Genomic DNA, 17290 nt, shown 5'->3' on the forward strand with positions numbered 1-17290 from the left:
ACATGTCCAGACTGCAGCGGTGCTGGTGAGTGGCACAACAAGGCTTAGCTTGGGTAGGGGGCTTAGAAACTCAGACCGACTGAAATAAAACACCAGGCACACACTTTGACTGGCTTTTACAGCCCTGGAAAATCACTTTTAATTTGAAAAGATCCCAGGTTTGAGGAGACACTCCTTCGACTGGAGAAGACGCGCCACTTGCCAGAGATAAAGGACACACACACACACACACACACACACACACACTGCAATACACTCTTCACCGCTCACTGCAGAAGATGTGTTCCACCGTGTGTTCGATCTTCATACTTCTGTGCGCGATGAACGCGGCGCTTCCCGCTCCCTTTGAGTCAGAGGATATTGTACCTGTCCGGATAAACGGAAGAGTCAGCGGTCGCTTCTGGAAAAGAAGCGAGGAGCAGCCGAGGTTCATCCTCAGCGCGTTCGGCAAGGACCTGACTCTAAATCTGATTCCAGATACCAGCTTTCTCGCGCCTTCCTTCACCATACAGCGCATTAAAGCCAGAGGTGTTGGCGCTTTACGCAGCGCCTCAGGTGCCCAACCTGTCGCGGACCTCCGGAGATTTATGAACCAGACAGAGGAAAGCGAGGGCCAGCTCAGGAGCTGCTTTTACTCGGGGAAGGTAGACAACGACCAAAACTCGATGGTGTCCGTCAGTTTGTGCTCCGGTATCTTTGGCTCCTTCATGACAGAGGGGAAAGAGTATCTAATTGAGCCCAAACTTCACGGCGGCCTGGGGCCGGACTCTGCAGAGCAGCCGCATGTCATTAAGAGGAGGACATTCACCAAAAGCCACGGTGTTCCCCTCCTGTTTGATCACGCGGCGGCGGAGAGCCGAGCGGAGAAGCGCAACGGGGAAAGTTTTACGCACGGCGACGGTGACGCACAGAGGGAACCTCGCCGGAGACGCTTTGTTTCCGCGCCTCGGTTCATAGAGACCCTGGTGGTAGCAGACTCAAGCATGGCCCACTTCTATGGAGATGAAATAAAGGTCAGACTCGATGAACTCATTCTTTCCTGCACACACTGTTGATAGGAACATAAACAAACCTTAGTTTAATTTTGCCGATTAGACTGTCCTATAAACAAACTGTGGAAGACGTCATCTTTTCCCCCTTTTATTCCCCACGTCCTGTCTGCGAGGATTCATGCCCTAGGAACATAGTGGTAGGGGTTTGTTTTTCTGTGCTGCTTCATAAAACATGTTTTGGCAGTGAGGGAGCTTGGGAGGAAATCGGTGGGCTCCCTGTTTTCCACAGGCTGAGAATAAGGTCAGGCAACAGAAATGCAAGCAATGCTGAACCACATTCCTCAGGACTTGGTCACGATTTGGCAGCAGAGCCTCGGCATCATCATGGGAAGATTCACAAGGCTGACAATATCTAGTCTATTCCGTCTTTACTCAGGCTTATACACCCATTAAATTAAGCCTTTCCTGCTGTACGGTGAATGGTGTGATATGAAAACACTCTGGAAAGCTGGACCAATCAGATTCTAGTCAGTCTGTACTTAACAGGCTCCTCAGCTGCCAAACCCTCTGCCTCACCCCACAGTTGGTCAGTTAAGTAAGTGAAGGCAACCAGGCACCAGCGTCAAGTGAATGAAGGTCAGACCGATAAACTGGGACTCGATTCGTTACAAATCAGATCAAAATTGCATCTGTGTCGCCCTGGTTTTCTGTGAGCAGGGGCGGCTTTAGCGATTTGGAGGTCCCAGGCAAAAACATTAACATGTGGCTCTGTGGGTGTGTGGACAGCACATGTGGAAAAACCTCATCCCACCCTAGAAAAAGTGATTTCAGCAAGGCCGATGGAAGACTTTACAATACACATCCTGGCACAATCCCCCATTATTCATAGTGATTTACCAGCTCTCCATTAAAACACAACACCATGACAGTGCTGTGGAAAACCCCTACCTACCATGACCCAATCATGGACAGCGACCAAAAACTATTTGGAAGCAGCTCTTTACAGGAAATCTTTTATGCTATGATTGTAAGATTAAGGTGCAAATACATGCGAGTGTGTCCAACAGATTTATTTTATATGCAATCCTGGTGATGTGTACCAATACAGTACATTATTAGCGGGAGAAACGCAGGTGGTGTCTCCCATGTGATGACCAATCGCATCTGCTCCAGTTTATTGGGCCGCGAGGAGACTCCAGGCCAACTTCTTGGAAGAGCGAGCTGCTCTTCTGAAGCAATGCGCAAATATTGTCAATAGCAACACATACATGACTTTGCAGCACCCCAAATATTATAAAACAGCACATGATTCTGAAGAGGTCTCTTTGTGCTTGCATTTGCGATAAGAGGTGATGTGTGCTAGAGCCCGGCTGATCTGACGTATCAGCTGATTTTGGCCATTAATTAACAAGAAAAACAAAAATATTTGTATATGTTTTATATGTATCACCCAATAAAGTGTCATCAGGTTTTGTAGCTCTCAAATATCGCTATCATCCACAAAAATCCAATATTGGTTCGGCTCTAGTCTGTGCAGGCAGAAACACTAGCAAAATGTCATGTGACCTTCACCCCTTTGGCTTTAACCCTGCTCTCTTTTATCCACCTTCACTGTGTCTGTTTGCTTTTTAAATGTCTCAAACAAGGAAGTCCATGTTTATGGAGGTTTAAGTTGTTTAACTGCGCTGTCCTGTCCACAGCACTACATTCTGACCCTGATGTCGATGGCCGCCCAGTTTTACAAGCACCCCAGCATAAAGAACTCAGTAAACATGGTGTTGGTTAAGATGTTGGTGGTGGAGGACGAGGAGGTCGGCCCGGAGGTCTCCAGCAACGGAGGCGTGGCTCTGAGGAACTTCTGCTCCTGGCAGCAGCTCTTCAACCCACCAAGCCAGAGGCACCCAGAGCACTATGACACTGCCATGCTCTTCACCAGAGAGGTGAGGGCCGAGTACATACCTGGTTAGCTTCTTTACACAGCTGCAGAATGGCTGTCTGCAACACAACACGCCATCATCTGCATATAATGTTTGAAACATCTGATGAGAGACATTTGCCAGAATTTGAGCATGAAAGTTAATTCTTGACAAAAAAAAAAAAATCTTAACTCAAGGTCCGCTTACCAGCTTTTTTTCCCCCTGAGCTTTCACCTGCGACTCACAGTCTTCTTCAGCAGATGGAGTTTGCTCAGTTGCCACAGAGACGACATCGATGAAACGACAAGGACCCCAGACAAGAGTTTGAGTGAACACCAGACCGAAACAAGCCACAGCATCGACTGATCAAAAAGGCCATTTGCACCATTTGCGTTTGCAACAGAGAGGGGTTACCCTCCCCATGTACAAACACATGGTGTCATGTGATCAAAGTTGCATACTTACATGCAGGTTACGGGATGAAAATTGAGCCATCTACATGACAACTGAGCAAACTCCATCCACTGAGGAAGACTGTGAGATGCAGTTGAAATCTCCAGGAAAAAGCTTTTTTTCATCAGATTTGCTGGAATGTTTATGTTCATTTATATCAGCAGTGGCCTAAGAATTGATCCTTGGGGAACACCAAGTTTCGTATTAAAAGGAGCAGTTTTATCATGGGTTTACTTACAGGGAATGCTGACAGGTTTACAATATTTGGTCATGAAACTATAATTTAAAGCTGCACTCATGAATATTTTTATATAACCAATGGTTATATAAAGTTCCCCTCTGCAGTTCCTCTCGGCACTACAAGGTGTTTTACCACCTTCGGCTCATTGTTTTTGTTTTCTGACCTGCAGCGCTCTTGTTTTGGTTCAGTCTAACTTAGTTTGCAGTTTTCAGAGTAAAATCTCACTGTACACTACCTGGCTAGAACCAAACGGCAGGCAGACAAAGGTAACTACTAGCTGGTGAACGCAGTGGAGCATTTAGCAACTTAAAATCCAGATATTTTCCTCTGGAGTTGGTGGATACTAAAACAAAACCAATGGACATTCTTCAGGAGGCCAGAAACACGACTGAAAATAATTGTTTCTCCGTGTCTGTTGAATGTATAAACGGTCAATTTAATTTGGCTGACACATAGGCCCCAACAACTTTATACGGTACACAATATATCAACCATGTGTGATTTGCAGCTGGTTGTGCAGTTCCGCCCCCAAGTGGCCAAAAACAAAATCCAAGATTATCGCTGCTTTAAAACTATTTCGTATTGGCACAAAATATCTTAACAGGCTTCGTGACTCACAGTGGTTTCAAAACACACACACACACACACACACACACACACACAGATCTTTCTTCAGATTATGGTTTGGACTGTTTAGTGCATGAAACAACTCAAACAATGTTGTGAGTGCTTGATAGTGTATTATTAGAATGGACAGTCCACTCAGCCATGATAGTCTGGTATATTTCGTTCTCCATTCAGAAGGCAGTAACCCAGCAAGGATGAGTCACAAATTAAGCCCTGCTGGAATTCAGTCCCGGGCCAGCTGCGGTGCATAATGTGGTTTCAGAGGCAGCAGACTCAACCACACAACAATTACTAGAAACCAAAGTGTCTTACAGTAACACAGGTGCATTTTAGGGCCAGCTGGCTACAGTGGGGGGGTCCCAGCTGGAAAAAAAAAGCCCTTGCTTCAGGACAGTTATTGTCCTATTACCTTGCACTTTAAGCAACCCAGGAGCACAGGTGTGAGGTGTGTTAAGGAAAGCCTTTCTACACCTTCGTGTAAATTAGCAACACTGAAAAGAGATCTTTGAGATGGAATAGTTGTAATCTTTTCCAAGCAGGGGCAACGTCAACAGAGAGCAAACAAACCGTGCTTTATGAATACTCCGACAGGAAATAGGTTCACAAGTCCCCAGGGTTTGAGTTGTGATTGGCTTGTTCTGCTGTATTTGGCTGCCTTCTCCCATCTGGTATGTGACTGTTGACAAGGTGTTAGCAGACAATACATTAGGCAAGTAACCTCTCTATTATTACATTTTTATAGCTAAGTGCCCTGGTTGCAGCTTGATTCGATGACAGGCTTGGCGCGTAAATCTGACCCTGGATCAGGGGGAATGATGGATAGAACACATGGGCTTTTGCAGCGCTGTGTTGGATTTGTTGAAGCGGCTTTCAATCGGGGGAAACCATCATTCACGCGGACCCGGTTTGTGTTGGTTTTTCCACTTCTGCAGAGATATGCTTTGAAACGTAGAGGACGGAGGGCTCCTCGCGGATGGGCTAACTTTAGTGCGGCCACAAATCAGCCCTGACACTATTAAGACACTTTAAATGGTCAGGGCTTGAGTGTGCGGCCAGGTCGGGGGTTGAAAATGTATGCCATGAATGTATGCCATGTGTCCCATGCGTCATAGGAGAAGGCTGCTGCTGCTACTACTGGCTGTTGTGAAACTCAAAACTCTACACTGCATGTAGCGGAAACATTTTTCTCATGCATTTCTCTTTTTATACACTATGTGTGCTTGCACGTCTGCCTGCAAATGCAATCCTGTGGCTCGTCCTCTGACCCATACATCTTGCTCTGTGTCTGTGGGCCTGCACACATGATTGACGGATGCCTTTGCGGAACAAGGTGTACAAACGCATGCTGAGCTGTGTTCAAACGGCAGCCCGTAGTCCAGATGTGTTTTGAATCACAGAGGGCTCTGCCTCGTGGGGTTTTTCTTTGGGGCTGAGGCGAGGCCATGGACGCGTCCGTCTCTACATCCTACACAGCCGGGCGTCCTCTCGAGCAGGGAAAGATTTCTAAGATACACCACTCTCTTCATTTTCCCACATCACAGCGCTGGACAGCTGCATGCTGAGGATATTTATTTGCTTTGTTTTATGACGGAAACACTGAGCAACATGTTTTTGATTTGTTTCTTTAAAAATGGCAGAAAAACAACTGGACATAAATAGACCGTGATTAATATACCAGCCACTAAGGGCTGCCCATACCCTACTATATTTACTGTTTGACAGAATAAGGTCTTTAACTCTTTCATAATCCGCTCTGCCAGCTGTTTCTAAGCAAATGGTCAGTACATTTCAAGAAAAATAGGCTGTATCTAGATTTATAGCAAAGTATCGAACCAATTTCTGCCATATATAAATATAGGGCATTATAAAGTCTGTTGTCCATCAAATCAATTGTTTGATTACAGGTTAATCGAGGAGTTGCTCAATGCTATACTTATTGTCCATGACAAGACCTTAACCTGAACTATTTGAATGAAATAGATCCAATACAAGTGCATGCATTTTCTTGGTTTCAGTGGAGAGTTTTAGTGTTTGGCAGCAGTGACAAGATCTAAAGTGGCTCAGCAGCTCTTGTGGTATAGGTTGATTCCGAGTGGTATGACGCTGTTGGTTTTTGGTATGCTGCTGTGGTTCTGCTGGCTTGTGGCACTTATAAGCGTGTGTTACTCGTGTTCCACTCTCCGCCGGTACATACCAATTCTTATTGACATACTGCAAGCCACTGTATGCTGGTGTCACTGTCAAGTGATAAAGTCTTGGTTGTAAATAAGTCTCTTTGACTAGCTGTGGCAACGGTATGCCTAATGCATATACGTACATGCATAAGCCACTTCTTTCATTAAATAGATAAAAAAGAAAAATTACATGTTGATCTAATGCCCTCTGGCGTATAGCTATTAGCGTTATTGCTCAAATTTTGTCTTAGGCTACACTCCCTGCGCTAGCAGTACAGGGCTGATATATATATATATATAGCTATAGGTAGCCCCAATAGCGTAGCTACCAGAAAAGTATAGCAGCTGCCTACAGAATGTCAGTATGGCATTAGCGACCTGTTTTACGCAGTACCTGTCGGTGGAACATAAGTTGCATGATGTTTTCATGTGGCACACAGCAGCAACATACCAATAATAATCGGGGAGTGCTACCTGCTAGTGAAACAGCAGTGGCACACCTTTTGCTTGTGCAATATGCTGGTCGACCGGCAGCGACGTACCACTAGTGAAAGTGGCACGGAACAAGAGCGGCGCACAACCAGTACATGATTGTAAAAGGTGGTATCTGCCTGGAAGAGTGACAAGCTGTTTAAAAGTCGCCCACTGCAGCGACATGCCAGAACTGGCGTACAGTTTGCCGCTTTCTGATCACCAGGTCGCTCTGTATCAGAGGCTTGCTAATCAGTAATAAGATATGATACATAATACTGTTCTGGTGAACATTTTCTGGCATGGAAATTGTCACAATTAAGATTTTGAATATCTGCTTTTGCGCGCTTCAGTCAAACTAAATCTCAGAGTTGGTATCAGCTTTTCAAATTCCACGTCATCATCATCATCATCATGGCCTCGGTGCTCCAGTTTCACTGTTTCCTGTGTTTGCTCGCGCTGCAGGACATCTGTGGACAGAAGAGCTGCGACACGTTGGGCGTGGCCGATGTCGGGACGATGTGCGACCCCAAGAGGAGCTGCTCCGTTATCGAGGACAACGGCCTGCAAGCTGCCTTCACAGCTGCACATGAGCTCGGTTGGCTCACTTTTATTGTCATATGGGTGGGCTGGTGTGGGCGTGGGATTTAGGAATAAACGTTTGAAATGTAGTGTAATAGGCAAGTTCTGTCATGTGAAGTCTTTTGTGCTATCTGGGTGTCACAACGCTCTCGTTGCATCCTGTCCCGCTGCAGGTCATGTGTTGAGCATGCCGCACGACGACTCCAAGACCTGTGAGAGGCTGTTTGGAGATCTGGGGGGACATTACCTGATGGCTCCTCTGTTCGTCAGCCTCAACAAGACTGCGCCTTGGTCTCCCTGCAGCGCTCTCTACATCACAGAGTTCTTTGACAACGGACATGGTAGGAAATATTTCGGGTTGTCGCCCCAACGTGTTAAAAATCACACCGAGTAAATCAGAAAACTGAGCAGCCCTGTAGAGACCGTCTGCCAACGTGGACGTCTGCCACGACACTGTTGCTCTGTTATTAGGGCTGATTCAGAGATGAATAAAACATACTGTTATTCCTCTCGCGCTCTAACTATGGCTTTCCTGCTTAAACATGTCGCTCCCCTCAAATTATGGGTTGTAGGGATAGTTTATCTTGCCCTGGCTTTCCACATCCTCTCTCCCTTTCTCTTTCTTTCCCCTTGCCTCGCCTCCGTTGCTCCCTCTCCCCATCTCGTGTTGTGCATCACGCATTGTTTGTATCCTTGCTAGACCTATCAGTGAACCTTCTTTTCCACTGACTCATACAATGGACTTCTTCCTGTTCTTCACCCCCTCAGCCAAAAGCAACAGCTGGTGTCAGCAAAATATGTTCTTTATCAGTTGGAAAATGCCTCCAACGAAAACTCATGCGGGTGAGAATGTTCATTCCGAGCTGTGGACGTCATTGACAACTCCGCACAAAAAGCTTATTGAATGCAATAAAGAATCATTAGAGGAACAATGAATAAATTCTGATTTAGAATAGCTGTCAAATGTCCAGATTCAGAGCACTAGGCTGCCCATAAAAGTGCACTGCATTAGTTCAATTTAAATTATTCATTTTTATAGTCAGGACACAACTTGCCCTGAATATTTTTCCACTGTTGTCATGCCACACACAAAGAGCAACACATTTGCAATTGTCACAGTGCTGCAAAGTCCATACTCTCCATAAACCACAATATAATCAGTCTCATACAGTGTTGCTTCGTATTGTAACCACAGGGGACTGCCTGCTGGATGTCCCAGAGAGCACCATGCCGTTACCAAGAGAGCTGCCGGGCACCAAGTACAGCCTGGACCAGCAGTGCCAGCAGATTTTTGGAGAGGAGTTTGTCCACTGCCCCAACACCTCAGAGAGTGATGTTTGCAGCCAGCTGTGGTGTCAGGAGGACGGGACGCCGCAGTGCTCCACCAAGAACGGCAGCTTGCCCTGGGCTGACGGCACCCCCTGTAGCCTCAACGGGACCTGTCTCCACGGAGCGTGCATGTCGACCCGGGAGGTGATGCAACCACTGGTAAGGCCGCTGCCTTATTGGAAACAACAGCAACTACATAAAGGAAGAAAGAAAATACCATTTTCTTCTTACAAATGAAAAGTGGAATTCATTAGCAATAAAACACACTCTTGCTCATTTCAATACACTCAGGGGTTTTGCTGCTACAGCCTCAGTCTGGCGCGAAAGTTGTCGCTTGTAGTGACCAATTATCATCTGATTTTTCAGTTCGTCAGCACTACTAAGTTTTGTTGTGGCATTGTTTTGGTTTTATGGCCCATAGCTTTGTGTTTTGATCCATTCTCACCGCTCTCATCAACCTCAAGGAGTGTGAGTTTTGGACTTACATTCATTAGGTGGCCAGAAACACGATTCCAAAATAATAAATACAAATAAATAATGCTAGTGTTGCCTCTCATCTGCTGGGCGTGTACATAAGCACCTCTTTGCTAATGCATTAGCCTTACCAACCATACAAGGCCATAACGTGATGTTGAGCTGATTGTGGTTCTGCCCCCAAGTTACCAAAAACAAAAACTTGGACAATTCCCACTTTCGTCCTTGAGTGGCTGTCAGCTGTCAGCCGCCATTTTTGTAAAGTTTTGACCTCATCAACCTTGAAACGACGTAGTGTGATATCAGTTACCTGTGCACTCTTTCCTAATTTACTTCTCATTGAGGATGTTTATGTGCTGGCACCTGCATGCTGCTGAGAACTGCCCGTAGGGTTTTCGATGAGTCTCTTCCTTTGAAATGCACGGCTCATTTACTGAGAAATAGAATAGAGTGAGTAATAGAATGATAATAATGAAATTCATAAGTCAGCAACTGTGAGACTATCTCCCTCAGCAGATTGTTTTTTTTGATTTCACACTGGGTCTTTGATATATGGAGAAAATATGTCTGCAGTGAATGCATGCCTGAGAATTTCACAGTTTGTTCTGCAACAAAAATTCAATTAACTTTTCCACCTTTCCATTGCACATGTGCTGATTTGCCTGATTGGAAACATTTTCCTCTTTGACCAAAAGTAACATAAGATCTTGAGCGTCAAAGCTCATTCTTGAAACAGTAGTTGAAGATGGACGGAGACGCGGTTCGATCAAAAGCTCCAGAACCCAGTACAACATTTACATTGGAAAAAAACCTTCCAGGTTAGCCTGCGAAGAGAAGAGAAAGCTCTATACGACACACAGCTGTGTGCGGCTTTAAGTAGGAAGACATGAATGAAAAGTACAGGCTAAAAGTACGGATTACAACATTGTTGGAATTTGGTGAGTTTAAATCCAGCTGCTTCATGATGCCCTTTTATATTTCCTTAAAGAACATTTATACATCTCAGTGTTTCATTTTAGCTTGGTTGCCTTGATATCTTCTCCTTGTGTTATGAGAACACATCTGTTTATGAACCCAGACGTGCTGGCAGTTGGGATGTTAGCTGGTCCAAACTCATAAAACTTCTGGAAAGGACACCCACGCTAGCAAACACACACACACACACACACAAACACACACACACTTTCAATTTTTGCCTTACAAAGCTGCAGCATGGCAGGTTCCACTAGTGGTGAGTGACACATGTGGCAGGAATGTGGGTAGAGGCAGACAGCAGGCGCGTGCCGAACTTCAACACAGATTTAGCCTGGAGTCGCGGCACGCCAACACACTGTGCGGCCTCAAACCCAGAAGCCCAGACTGTGGTTTAGGCTACACAGCTGAGATTGCCTTTGGCACTGAGCTCTAACCAACTACTCTGACTGCTCTTTTTTTTTCCCCCCTCTTTTCTTGCTGTGTCTTACCACAGGTGGTTGTGGACGGTGGCTGGAGCTTATGGGGACCGTGGCAGCAGTGCTCCAGAACATGTGGAGGTGGGGTGGAGTTCTCCTACAGGGAGTGCACCGACCCTGTGCCTCAGAACGGGGGGAAGTACTGCGAGGGGCAGAGGGTTCAGTACCAGTCCTGCAACACGGAGCCCTGTGACAACAGCGAAGGTGAGAACCAGCACCAAGCAGGTTTCAAAAACCAATACTTGAAGCTGCCATTTTTTTCATATAAAATAATAAATTACTAATTTATTCAATTAATCATCTAATCGCTTCAGCTCCAGACTTGGCCATAAGTAATTTTTAAGGCCAACATCAGTTTGATTTGCAGATAACCCATCAAACTGTGTAATCCTAATTTGTACTTTAAAAAGATGTGAATATGGACGCATTCAACATATTTGACTGCAGGACTATTTTTACATAAATGACCTCAGTGTGTTGTACAGTAAGTTTTACTCCACCTTTCACCTTCAGGAAAGAGTTTCAGAGAGGAGCAGTGTGAGAAGTACAACAGCCCCAACTACCTGGACTACAACGGGAATATGAAACAGTGGATACCAAAGTATGCTGGCGTTTCTCCCAGAGACAGATGCAAGCTGTTCTGCAGGGCCAGGGGCAGTAGTGAATTTAAGGTGTTTGAATCCAAGGTACAGCATATGCACTCAGCACCGCAGCTCATACATGCCACTTTGCCAACTGTCACACACATATAACACCATTTTTGAGTATCAGAGTTTTGCAATGGCAAGTAATCATGTCAACAACACGTCGGAGATGTGGCATGAGTTAATGTCAGCATGGAGAATAACAGGGACTAGCTCAAGTGAGTGAAAAACGTTTAAAAGATTCTTGGTCAAAAGTCATTGCCTATGCATCTTAGTATAGAATATGAGCTACATAGACGGATGAGAAAGGAATAATCACTGCGAAAGATGCAGGGGAATCTGACTGTTGCTTGCACACTTGTGATCAAATAATCAACACCTACTGGTTGTGTCCCGGCAGGTGACCGACGGGACGACCTGTGGCCCTGACACCACATCGGTGTGTGTCCAAGGCCAGTGCGTGAAGGCAGGCTGCGACCAGGTGATTGGATCCAACAAGAGAGTGGATAAGTGTGGAGTGTGTGGAGGAAGTGGGCTCACCTGTAGAAAGATCACAGGCTCCTACAACAAAGCAACGTAAGTGCTCCCCGACACGTGAAAAGGATAAAGTAGTCACAATTGTATGTGCATGTAGTTACACTGAAGTTCAGATTCACTGAAATGTATTTATACTCAAGCTGAGAGCACTGCACAAGCTGCTAGCAACCGTCACCATCTGCAAGCACACATTGATTCAGTTGTAAGACTTGTCCAGGGGCATGTTTGTTTTATAATTTGAACATTCTCTAATCTGATGAGAGATTGCCGCATGGAAAAACCCTCGCGTCCCCTTGCTTGCTTATCTTGAAGGCAAAGTTTGCAGCAATGAGAGCAGTTAGTTTAGAAAATCTGGCAAAATACTGTAATGTTTTTCATATATTATTTAAAAATGCATGACCAAAGAGGTTCCATTCAATCAGTGTATTTCAATGTATTGTGCAGTTCTTCTGTGACTTCTCTGCTCAAACTTTGAGGGAACCTGAATGTGTTAATTTAATTTACTTTCACTGTTTATTATTAGTGACGATAAGCGCAGGAGGGACGATAAAACTAACTATTTCATGTGCACTTCATGTGTAGGGTATGAAGTACATGTGAAGTTGTTGTTAATGGTTTTATCTAGAGGGTTTCTGCCAACAACCAGTGGCTTATAAGACAAATATTTCTCTATTGATAGAGAAGTAAGATAGGATTTTAAAAAAACAACACAGATATAAAAAAGAGCCAGAGAGAAAAAAGACAAATGAATGATCACATAAACCTCAGAGAAATAGTTCAACATTTCAAAATATATGTATTTGCTTTATGTGCGAGGTTAGATGAGAAGATCAACACCAACCTGTGGTTTTAGGGGGGATTATATGTTGTAACAACGTCTTGATGAACAACAGTTTATATGTCCACCCTTTACGGCTACAGAGCTGCTTGTGCCGGTTAGCTTTCATTGCACAAGACATGTGGGGAAGATAGCCTGGCTCTGTTTGCAAGCACATTACCCAAAATGTAGCGACCTTTATAGGCGTTGGTAGGTGGAGTTTTCAACTTTTGAGAGAGCCAGGCTTGCTGCTTTCCCTAGCTTTTATGCTAAGCTAAGGTAATCACCTCTCAGCTCTAGCTCTGTATTTAGCACTTACTTAACTTCTCATCTAACTTTCGGGAAGAAAGCAAATAAGCATATTATAACCCATATTGTTGAACCATTTCTGTAAAGTAAGTGGTGTGTACATTATCTGAATCCAGTTCTTTGTTTTCTCTACCAGCTATGGATACAGTGATATTGTCACAATTCCTGTTGGCGCTACTAACATTGACATCAAACAGCGGAGCCACAGAGGAATCAAACATGATGGGAACTACCTGGCCATAAAGAGAGAGAATGCCGGTTACATCCTCAACGGTAACTTCTCTGTATCCACGGTGGAGCAGGACATTCCTGTGCTGGGTGCTGTGCTAAAGTACAGTGGCTCCTCCACCACACTGGAGAGGATCCAGAGCTTCAGGCAGCTGAAGGAGGCCATCACCATCCAACTCCTGGCCACCGCGGGGGACGCCAACCCTCCCAAGGTCAAGTATACCTTTTTCATCCCTAGAGATGTGACCTTCAACAAGTCCAAGGAGAGGAAGGGCTCATTGCCGTCTTTGCATATGATCCATCCATTCGGCGTGCCTGACTGGGTGCTGGGGGAGTGGTCTGAGTGCTCCAAGAGCTGCGGCTCTGGATGGTCCAGGAGGAATGTTGAATGTCGAGACAGCGCAGGCTTCCTCTCCACCCAGTGCGACAAAGACCTGAAGCCTGTAGACATCAGGCCTTGTGGGGATCTGCCGTGCCCCATATGGCAGATGGGACCTTGGTCCGCCTGCTCACGAACTTGTGGCCAAGGGGAGCGCCGCCGCAGCGTCTTCTGCATAGACTACACTGGGAAGACTGTTGAGCCAGAGAAGTGCGATCCAAAAAAAATCCCAGAGCCAGTCTCCGCAGAATGTCTCGACCAAGAGTGCTTATGAGGAACATGAGTACAGAGAACTTTGCCATTTTGGTCTGACTGCACTTACCAACCATGGATGGATTACTGAATGGGCACACCAGGCTCAGGCCCAGGGGCCCAAGGGGGCAGGAGGCAGAGACACAAAACGACCACAAAAAAAGACACAAAATGACGACAAAGAGACATATAGCGACAGCAACGAGACACACACCAACCACAAAGAGACGCAAAGCTACAACAAAGAGACACAAAAAAAAAAACCACAAAGAGACACAAAGCAACAACAAAGAGACACAAAACAACCACAAAGAGATTCTGAGAGTTCTGGTTCAGCTGCAAAATGTAAATGTTTGTCACATCGTTTGTAGTCGTTTTGCGTCTCTTTCGGTCTTGGGGTCTTGCGTCTTTGTAGGATGGATGGGGGGCTTTTTACATGTCTGTGCCCAGGGGCCCATTGCCTCATAATCTGTCCATGTTCCCAACTGGTTGCGTCAAGTCACATCAAGGGCATTTGTCGGAGTATTGTTTTGTCATCTTTTGTTGACATTTGACAACCACTATTGAGATTTGAAACAATGGAAATCTACCTCAGTATGTACATGTGATGCTATGTATAGATGCTAGATGAAGGTGCTGTGTGTGTGTTTTCTCCAGAAAGAGACGTTTTTTAGTCCCACTTTAAATAGAAGCTAACTTTTTGGACGAAGTCTGGTATGATCTGCTAAAGTTGGGCTAGAACAATGGCATGAAAACTGCTGTCAAACACCAGTACAGTGTAAGTATACCTCCAATTGTCCTCCACAGAACTCAAACCCTATAAAGCTTTGATCGAGCCATTAACCTATTATTGAGGTAGGTATGTACGATTGATGCATTGGGATTTTAAGCCTCTGGGAAATGTGCTCCTGTTCGATTGCTTCTCTTTTCTACACGCATACCAAAATGTGATTTGTGTGTAAATGATTTTGATGAAGATGTCATGTTTATATCCTGTAAATTAGCATTGTTGAACTGTGGAAAATATCATTCAGTGACACTACAACTGACAGTATTTTGGACTGCTCTGGAGTGCTAGTTAGAGCCTACGTCAGAACAGGTTGTTTCAATGCCGAACTAGACCTGTGGAATTCATAGAAATTGGAGTTTACACAATGTGTGAAATGAATTAGCCTAGATAATGACTGGTCATTCAAGACCATGAACCCCCATGACAGATAATTTCCCTATGCCCTCTAGTTTAATTTTAGCCTTTTCCCGGGTGCATTATAATGCAGAGGAGGAACAGAGGTACAAACAATCTGCAATGCAGCAAAATGTTTTTTTTAGCGGTATTATTACTAAGTTAAATGATGCGTATACTATCTATCGTGTATATGAAAAACAACATAAATTGTATTAATTTCCAGACTTTTATTTGTTAATGCATCATATGCAAACCCTCACAATTGTTTTCAGACTCTTGTATGTATATTTGATTTCTTCATTCCTGTTGTTAATTTACAGTATGTTATAAAACAAAAGAGATGGAGCATTAGGCCTATATCCCTTCAGTGAAGGACCATATTATTTTATTACTACAGCTTCCTTTTTAAGCTATTTATTTTTGTAATGTTTTTACCTTGGACATGTAATTAACATGGCAGATGCTGCTGTCTTTGAGATTTTTGTCTATGAAAATGGTCAAATAAACACATTTATGTCAATACATGATTCTCTTTTACTGCGACTTGACAACCAAATAGAAACTTTGTGCAACATTTCTCCACATGTCTCCATCCAGAAGAAGGTAAGAATCCTTTCCTTTTCTCTATTGCGCACAAAAGCTTCATTACTTGAGGATTCTTGCGTCCATACTGGTGGGTACATATCAACAATCATGTGCCAACATCAGGAGGAGCCATAGTTCAAAATGACCCATAAATTCCAAACAAACACCAAAACTTCCATTCCAAAACACCAGAGCACTCTTTTAGACCACTGTGGGCCACTGAAACCCACCAATGAAGGCGAAACTAATGCAATTCTTTTAGGTGGGTCGGCAGCTTTTAAAAGCAGGGTGAGGCAGATTTCATTGCTAGTTTTACAAACTCAAAGCCCTTAAGATGTTCAGTAAAATCCTCCCACATTGGAATAACTTCTCTGCTCAGACGTCTGAAATAAAGACAGCCATATAAAAACATACTCAGTAGCTGTGGTTAGGGAGGAACCTCCATTTAACAGACAACAGTGACATAACAATATCCTATTTTTAATGTCAGTCTTATTCTATTCACAGCTGACTGAGCTTGGTAGATGTGAACATCATGATGGGTTACATATAGCAATAGGCCGATAATATCATATACAGAATTTGGTTTGGTTTGGGGTATTGACAACATAATAATATATTTATAAAATACAACATATGAGACTTTGTCAGGGATAGAAATCTATTTCTGTTGCTGTCCCTGGTGTTTTCACAGTCAATCAAGCTTTACCAAGATGGAGAAAGGTGTTCGATGGTGACATTAAGAACTATTGTAAAATAGGAAGTAAAAATATGGGAAACAAAAATCATATGAGCAAACAATTGATTTCTTTTCTTTCAGGAAGCAGGCAAGGTAAAAACAAAATAAAAAGATAACACTCTGACATAAATAAAAATCACCACATCGAAGACATTGGTTGTATGACATAGTTGAAGGTATGAACATCAAAAAATTAAAAGATAAAAACCATCAAGATGTCCACATTAGTGAATAGTATCTAGCAGCCATTGCATAGTTTTGCCTTAAAGGTAAGAAACAATGAATTTAATATGTAAATGAGTAATAAGAAGAAATGAGAAAAAAAGAAAAGAAATATAAAAATCGACTATTTTTTTTACAGTAAATAATACACGACAACAGTTCATGACAACAGAATACACAGGAAGTTAGACAACAAACCAAAAAAGTTTGAGGCAATATGAACACACTGTATGTTCTAGTGTGCCAAAGAATTGAGGTAGGTGTAACTAATATTTTCCAAAATTCTGAATACATAAAAGAAAGAAATGTTTTAACAGCACGTCACAGATTTGTGCATGTTATGATTAAATGAACAAGTCCACAGAAGGCCATAAAAGCTGCATGAGAATAAATATAAACAGTGGGAATTCCTGAGCAGTGTTGGGTTGCGTTGTACATGTTGCTAAATATGAGACTTCCTGTTACAGTACAGTACCGTGAGAGATGCGCGTTGCATTGTGGGGATACAAATACAGCGCAGAAAGGACAGCGGGGAGCACAAAGGAATGAAAACAGCACCTCGAAAACCGTTAACTCCAGCCTGTTGTGATGTGAATACATGTGAGTGTTAATTAAACTGTGAGTTCTGGCGGCTGGCAGGCTGACAACTGCCTGAGGAGCGCAGGGAATGTGAGTGATCGGA

The 17290-nt window shown here is 43.9% G+C and overlaps 1 protein-coding gene across 1 annotated transcript; it reads left to right on the top strand.

The window, feature by feature from the left end:
- Nucleotides 1-278: 278 nt before the first annotated feature.
- LOC139284982 (A disintegrin and metalloproteinase with thrombospondin motifs 8-like) lies at nt 279-13965 on the top strand. Its single transcript, XM_070905391.1, has 9 exons — nt 279-1013; nt 2693-2932; nt 7340-7472; nt 7630-7797; nt 8652-8944; nt 10728-10914; nt 11224-11396; nt 11755-11930; nt 13154-13965. Exons 1-9 carry the CDS (start codon nt 279-281, stop codon nt 13896-13898), a joined length of 2850 nt encoding a protein of 949 aa, XP_070761492.1. The 3' UTR covers nt 13899-13965.
- Nucleotides 13966-17290: the final 3325 nt, after the last annotated feature.

Source organism: Enoplosus armatus, chromosome 5 (assembly GCF_043641665.1).
Source record: "Enoplosus armatus isolate fEnoArm2 chromosome 5, fEnoArm2.hap1, whole genome shotgun sequence".
NCBI classification, from domain to species: Eukaryota; Metazoa; Chordata; class Actinopteri; order Centrarchiformes; family Enoplosidae; genus Enoplosus; species Enoplosus armatus.

Excerpts from the sequence above, each read along its gene's own strand:
- LOC139284982 (XM_070905391.1), top strand. The coding sequence starts at position 279 with ATGTGTTCCACCGTGTGTTCGATCTTCATACTTCTGTGCGCGATGAAC. Across the intron at positions 1,014-2,692 it reads TCTATGGAGATGAAATAAAG|CACTACATTCTGACCCTGAT; the intron begins GTCAGACTCGAT and ends TCCTGTCCACAG. Across the intron at positions 10,915-11,223 it reads GCCCTGTGACAACAGCGAAG|GAAAGAGTTTCAGAGAGGAG; the intron begins GTGAGAACCAGC and ends TTTCACCTTCAG.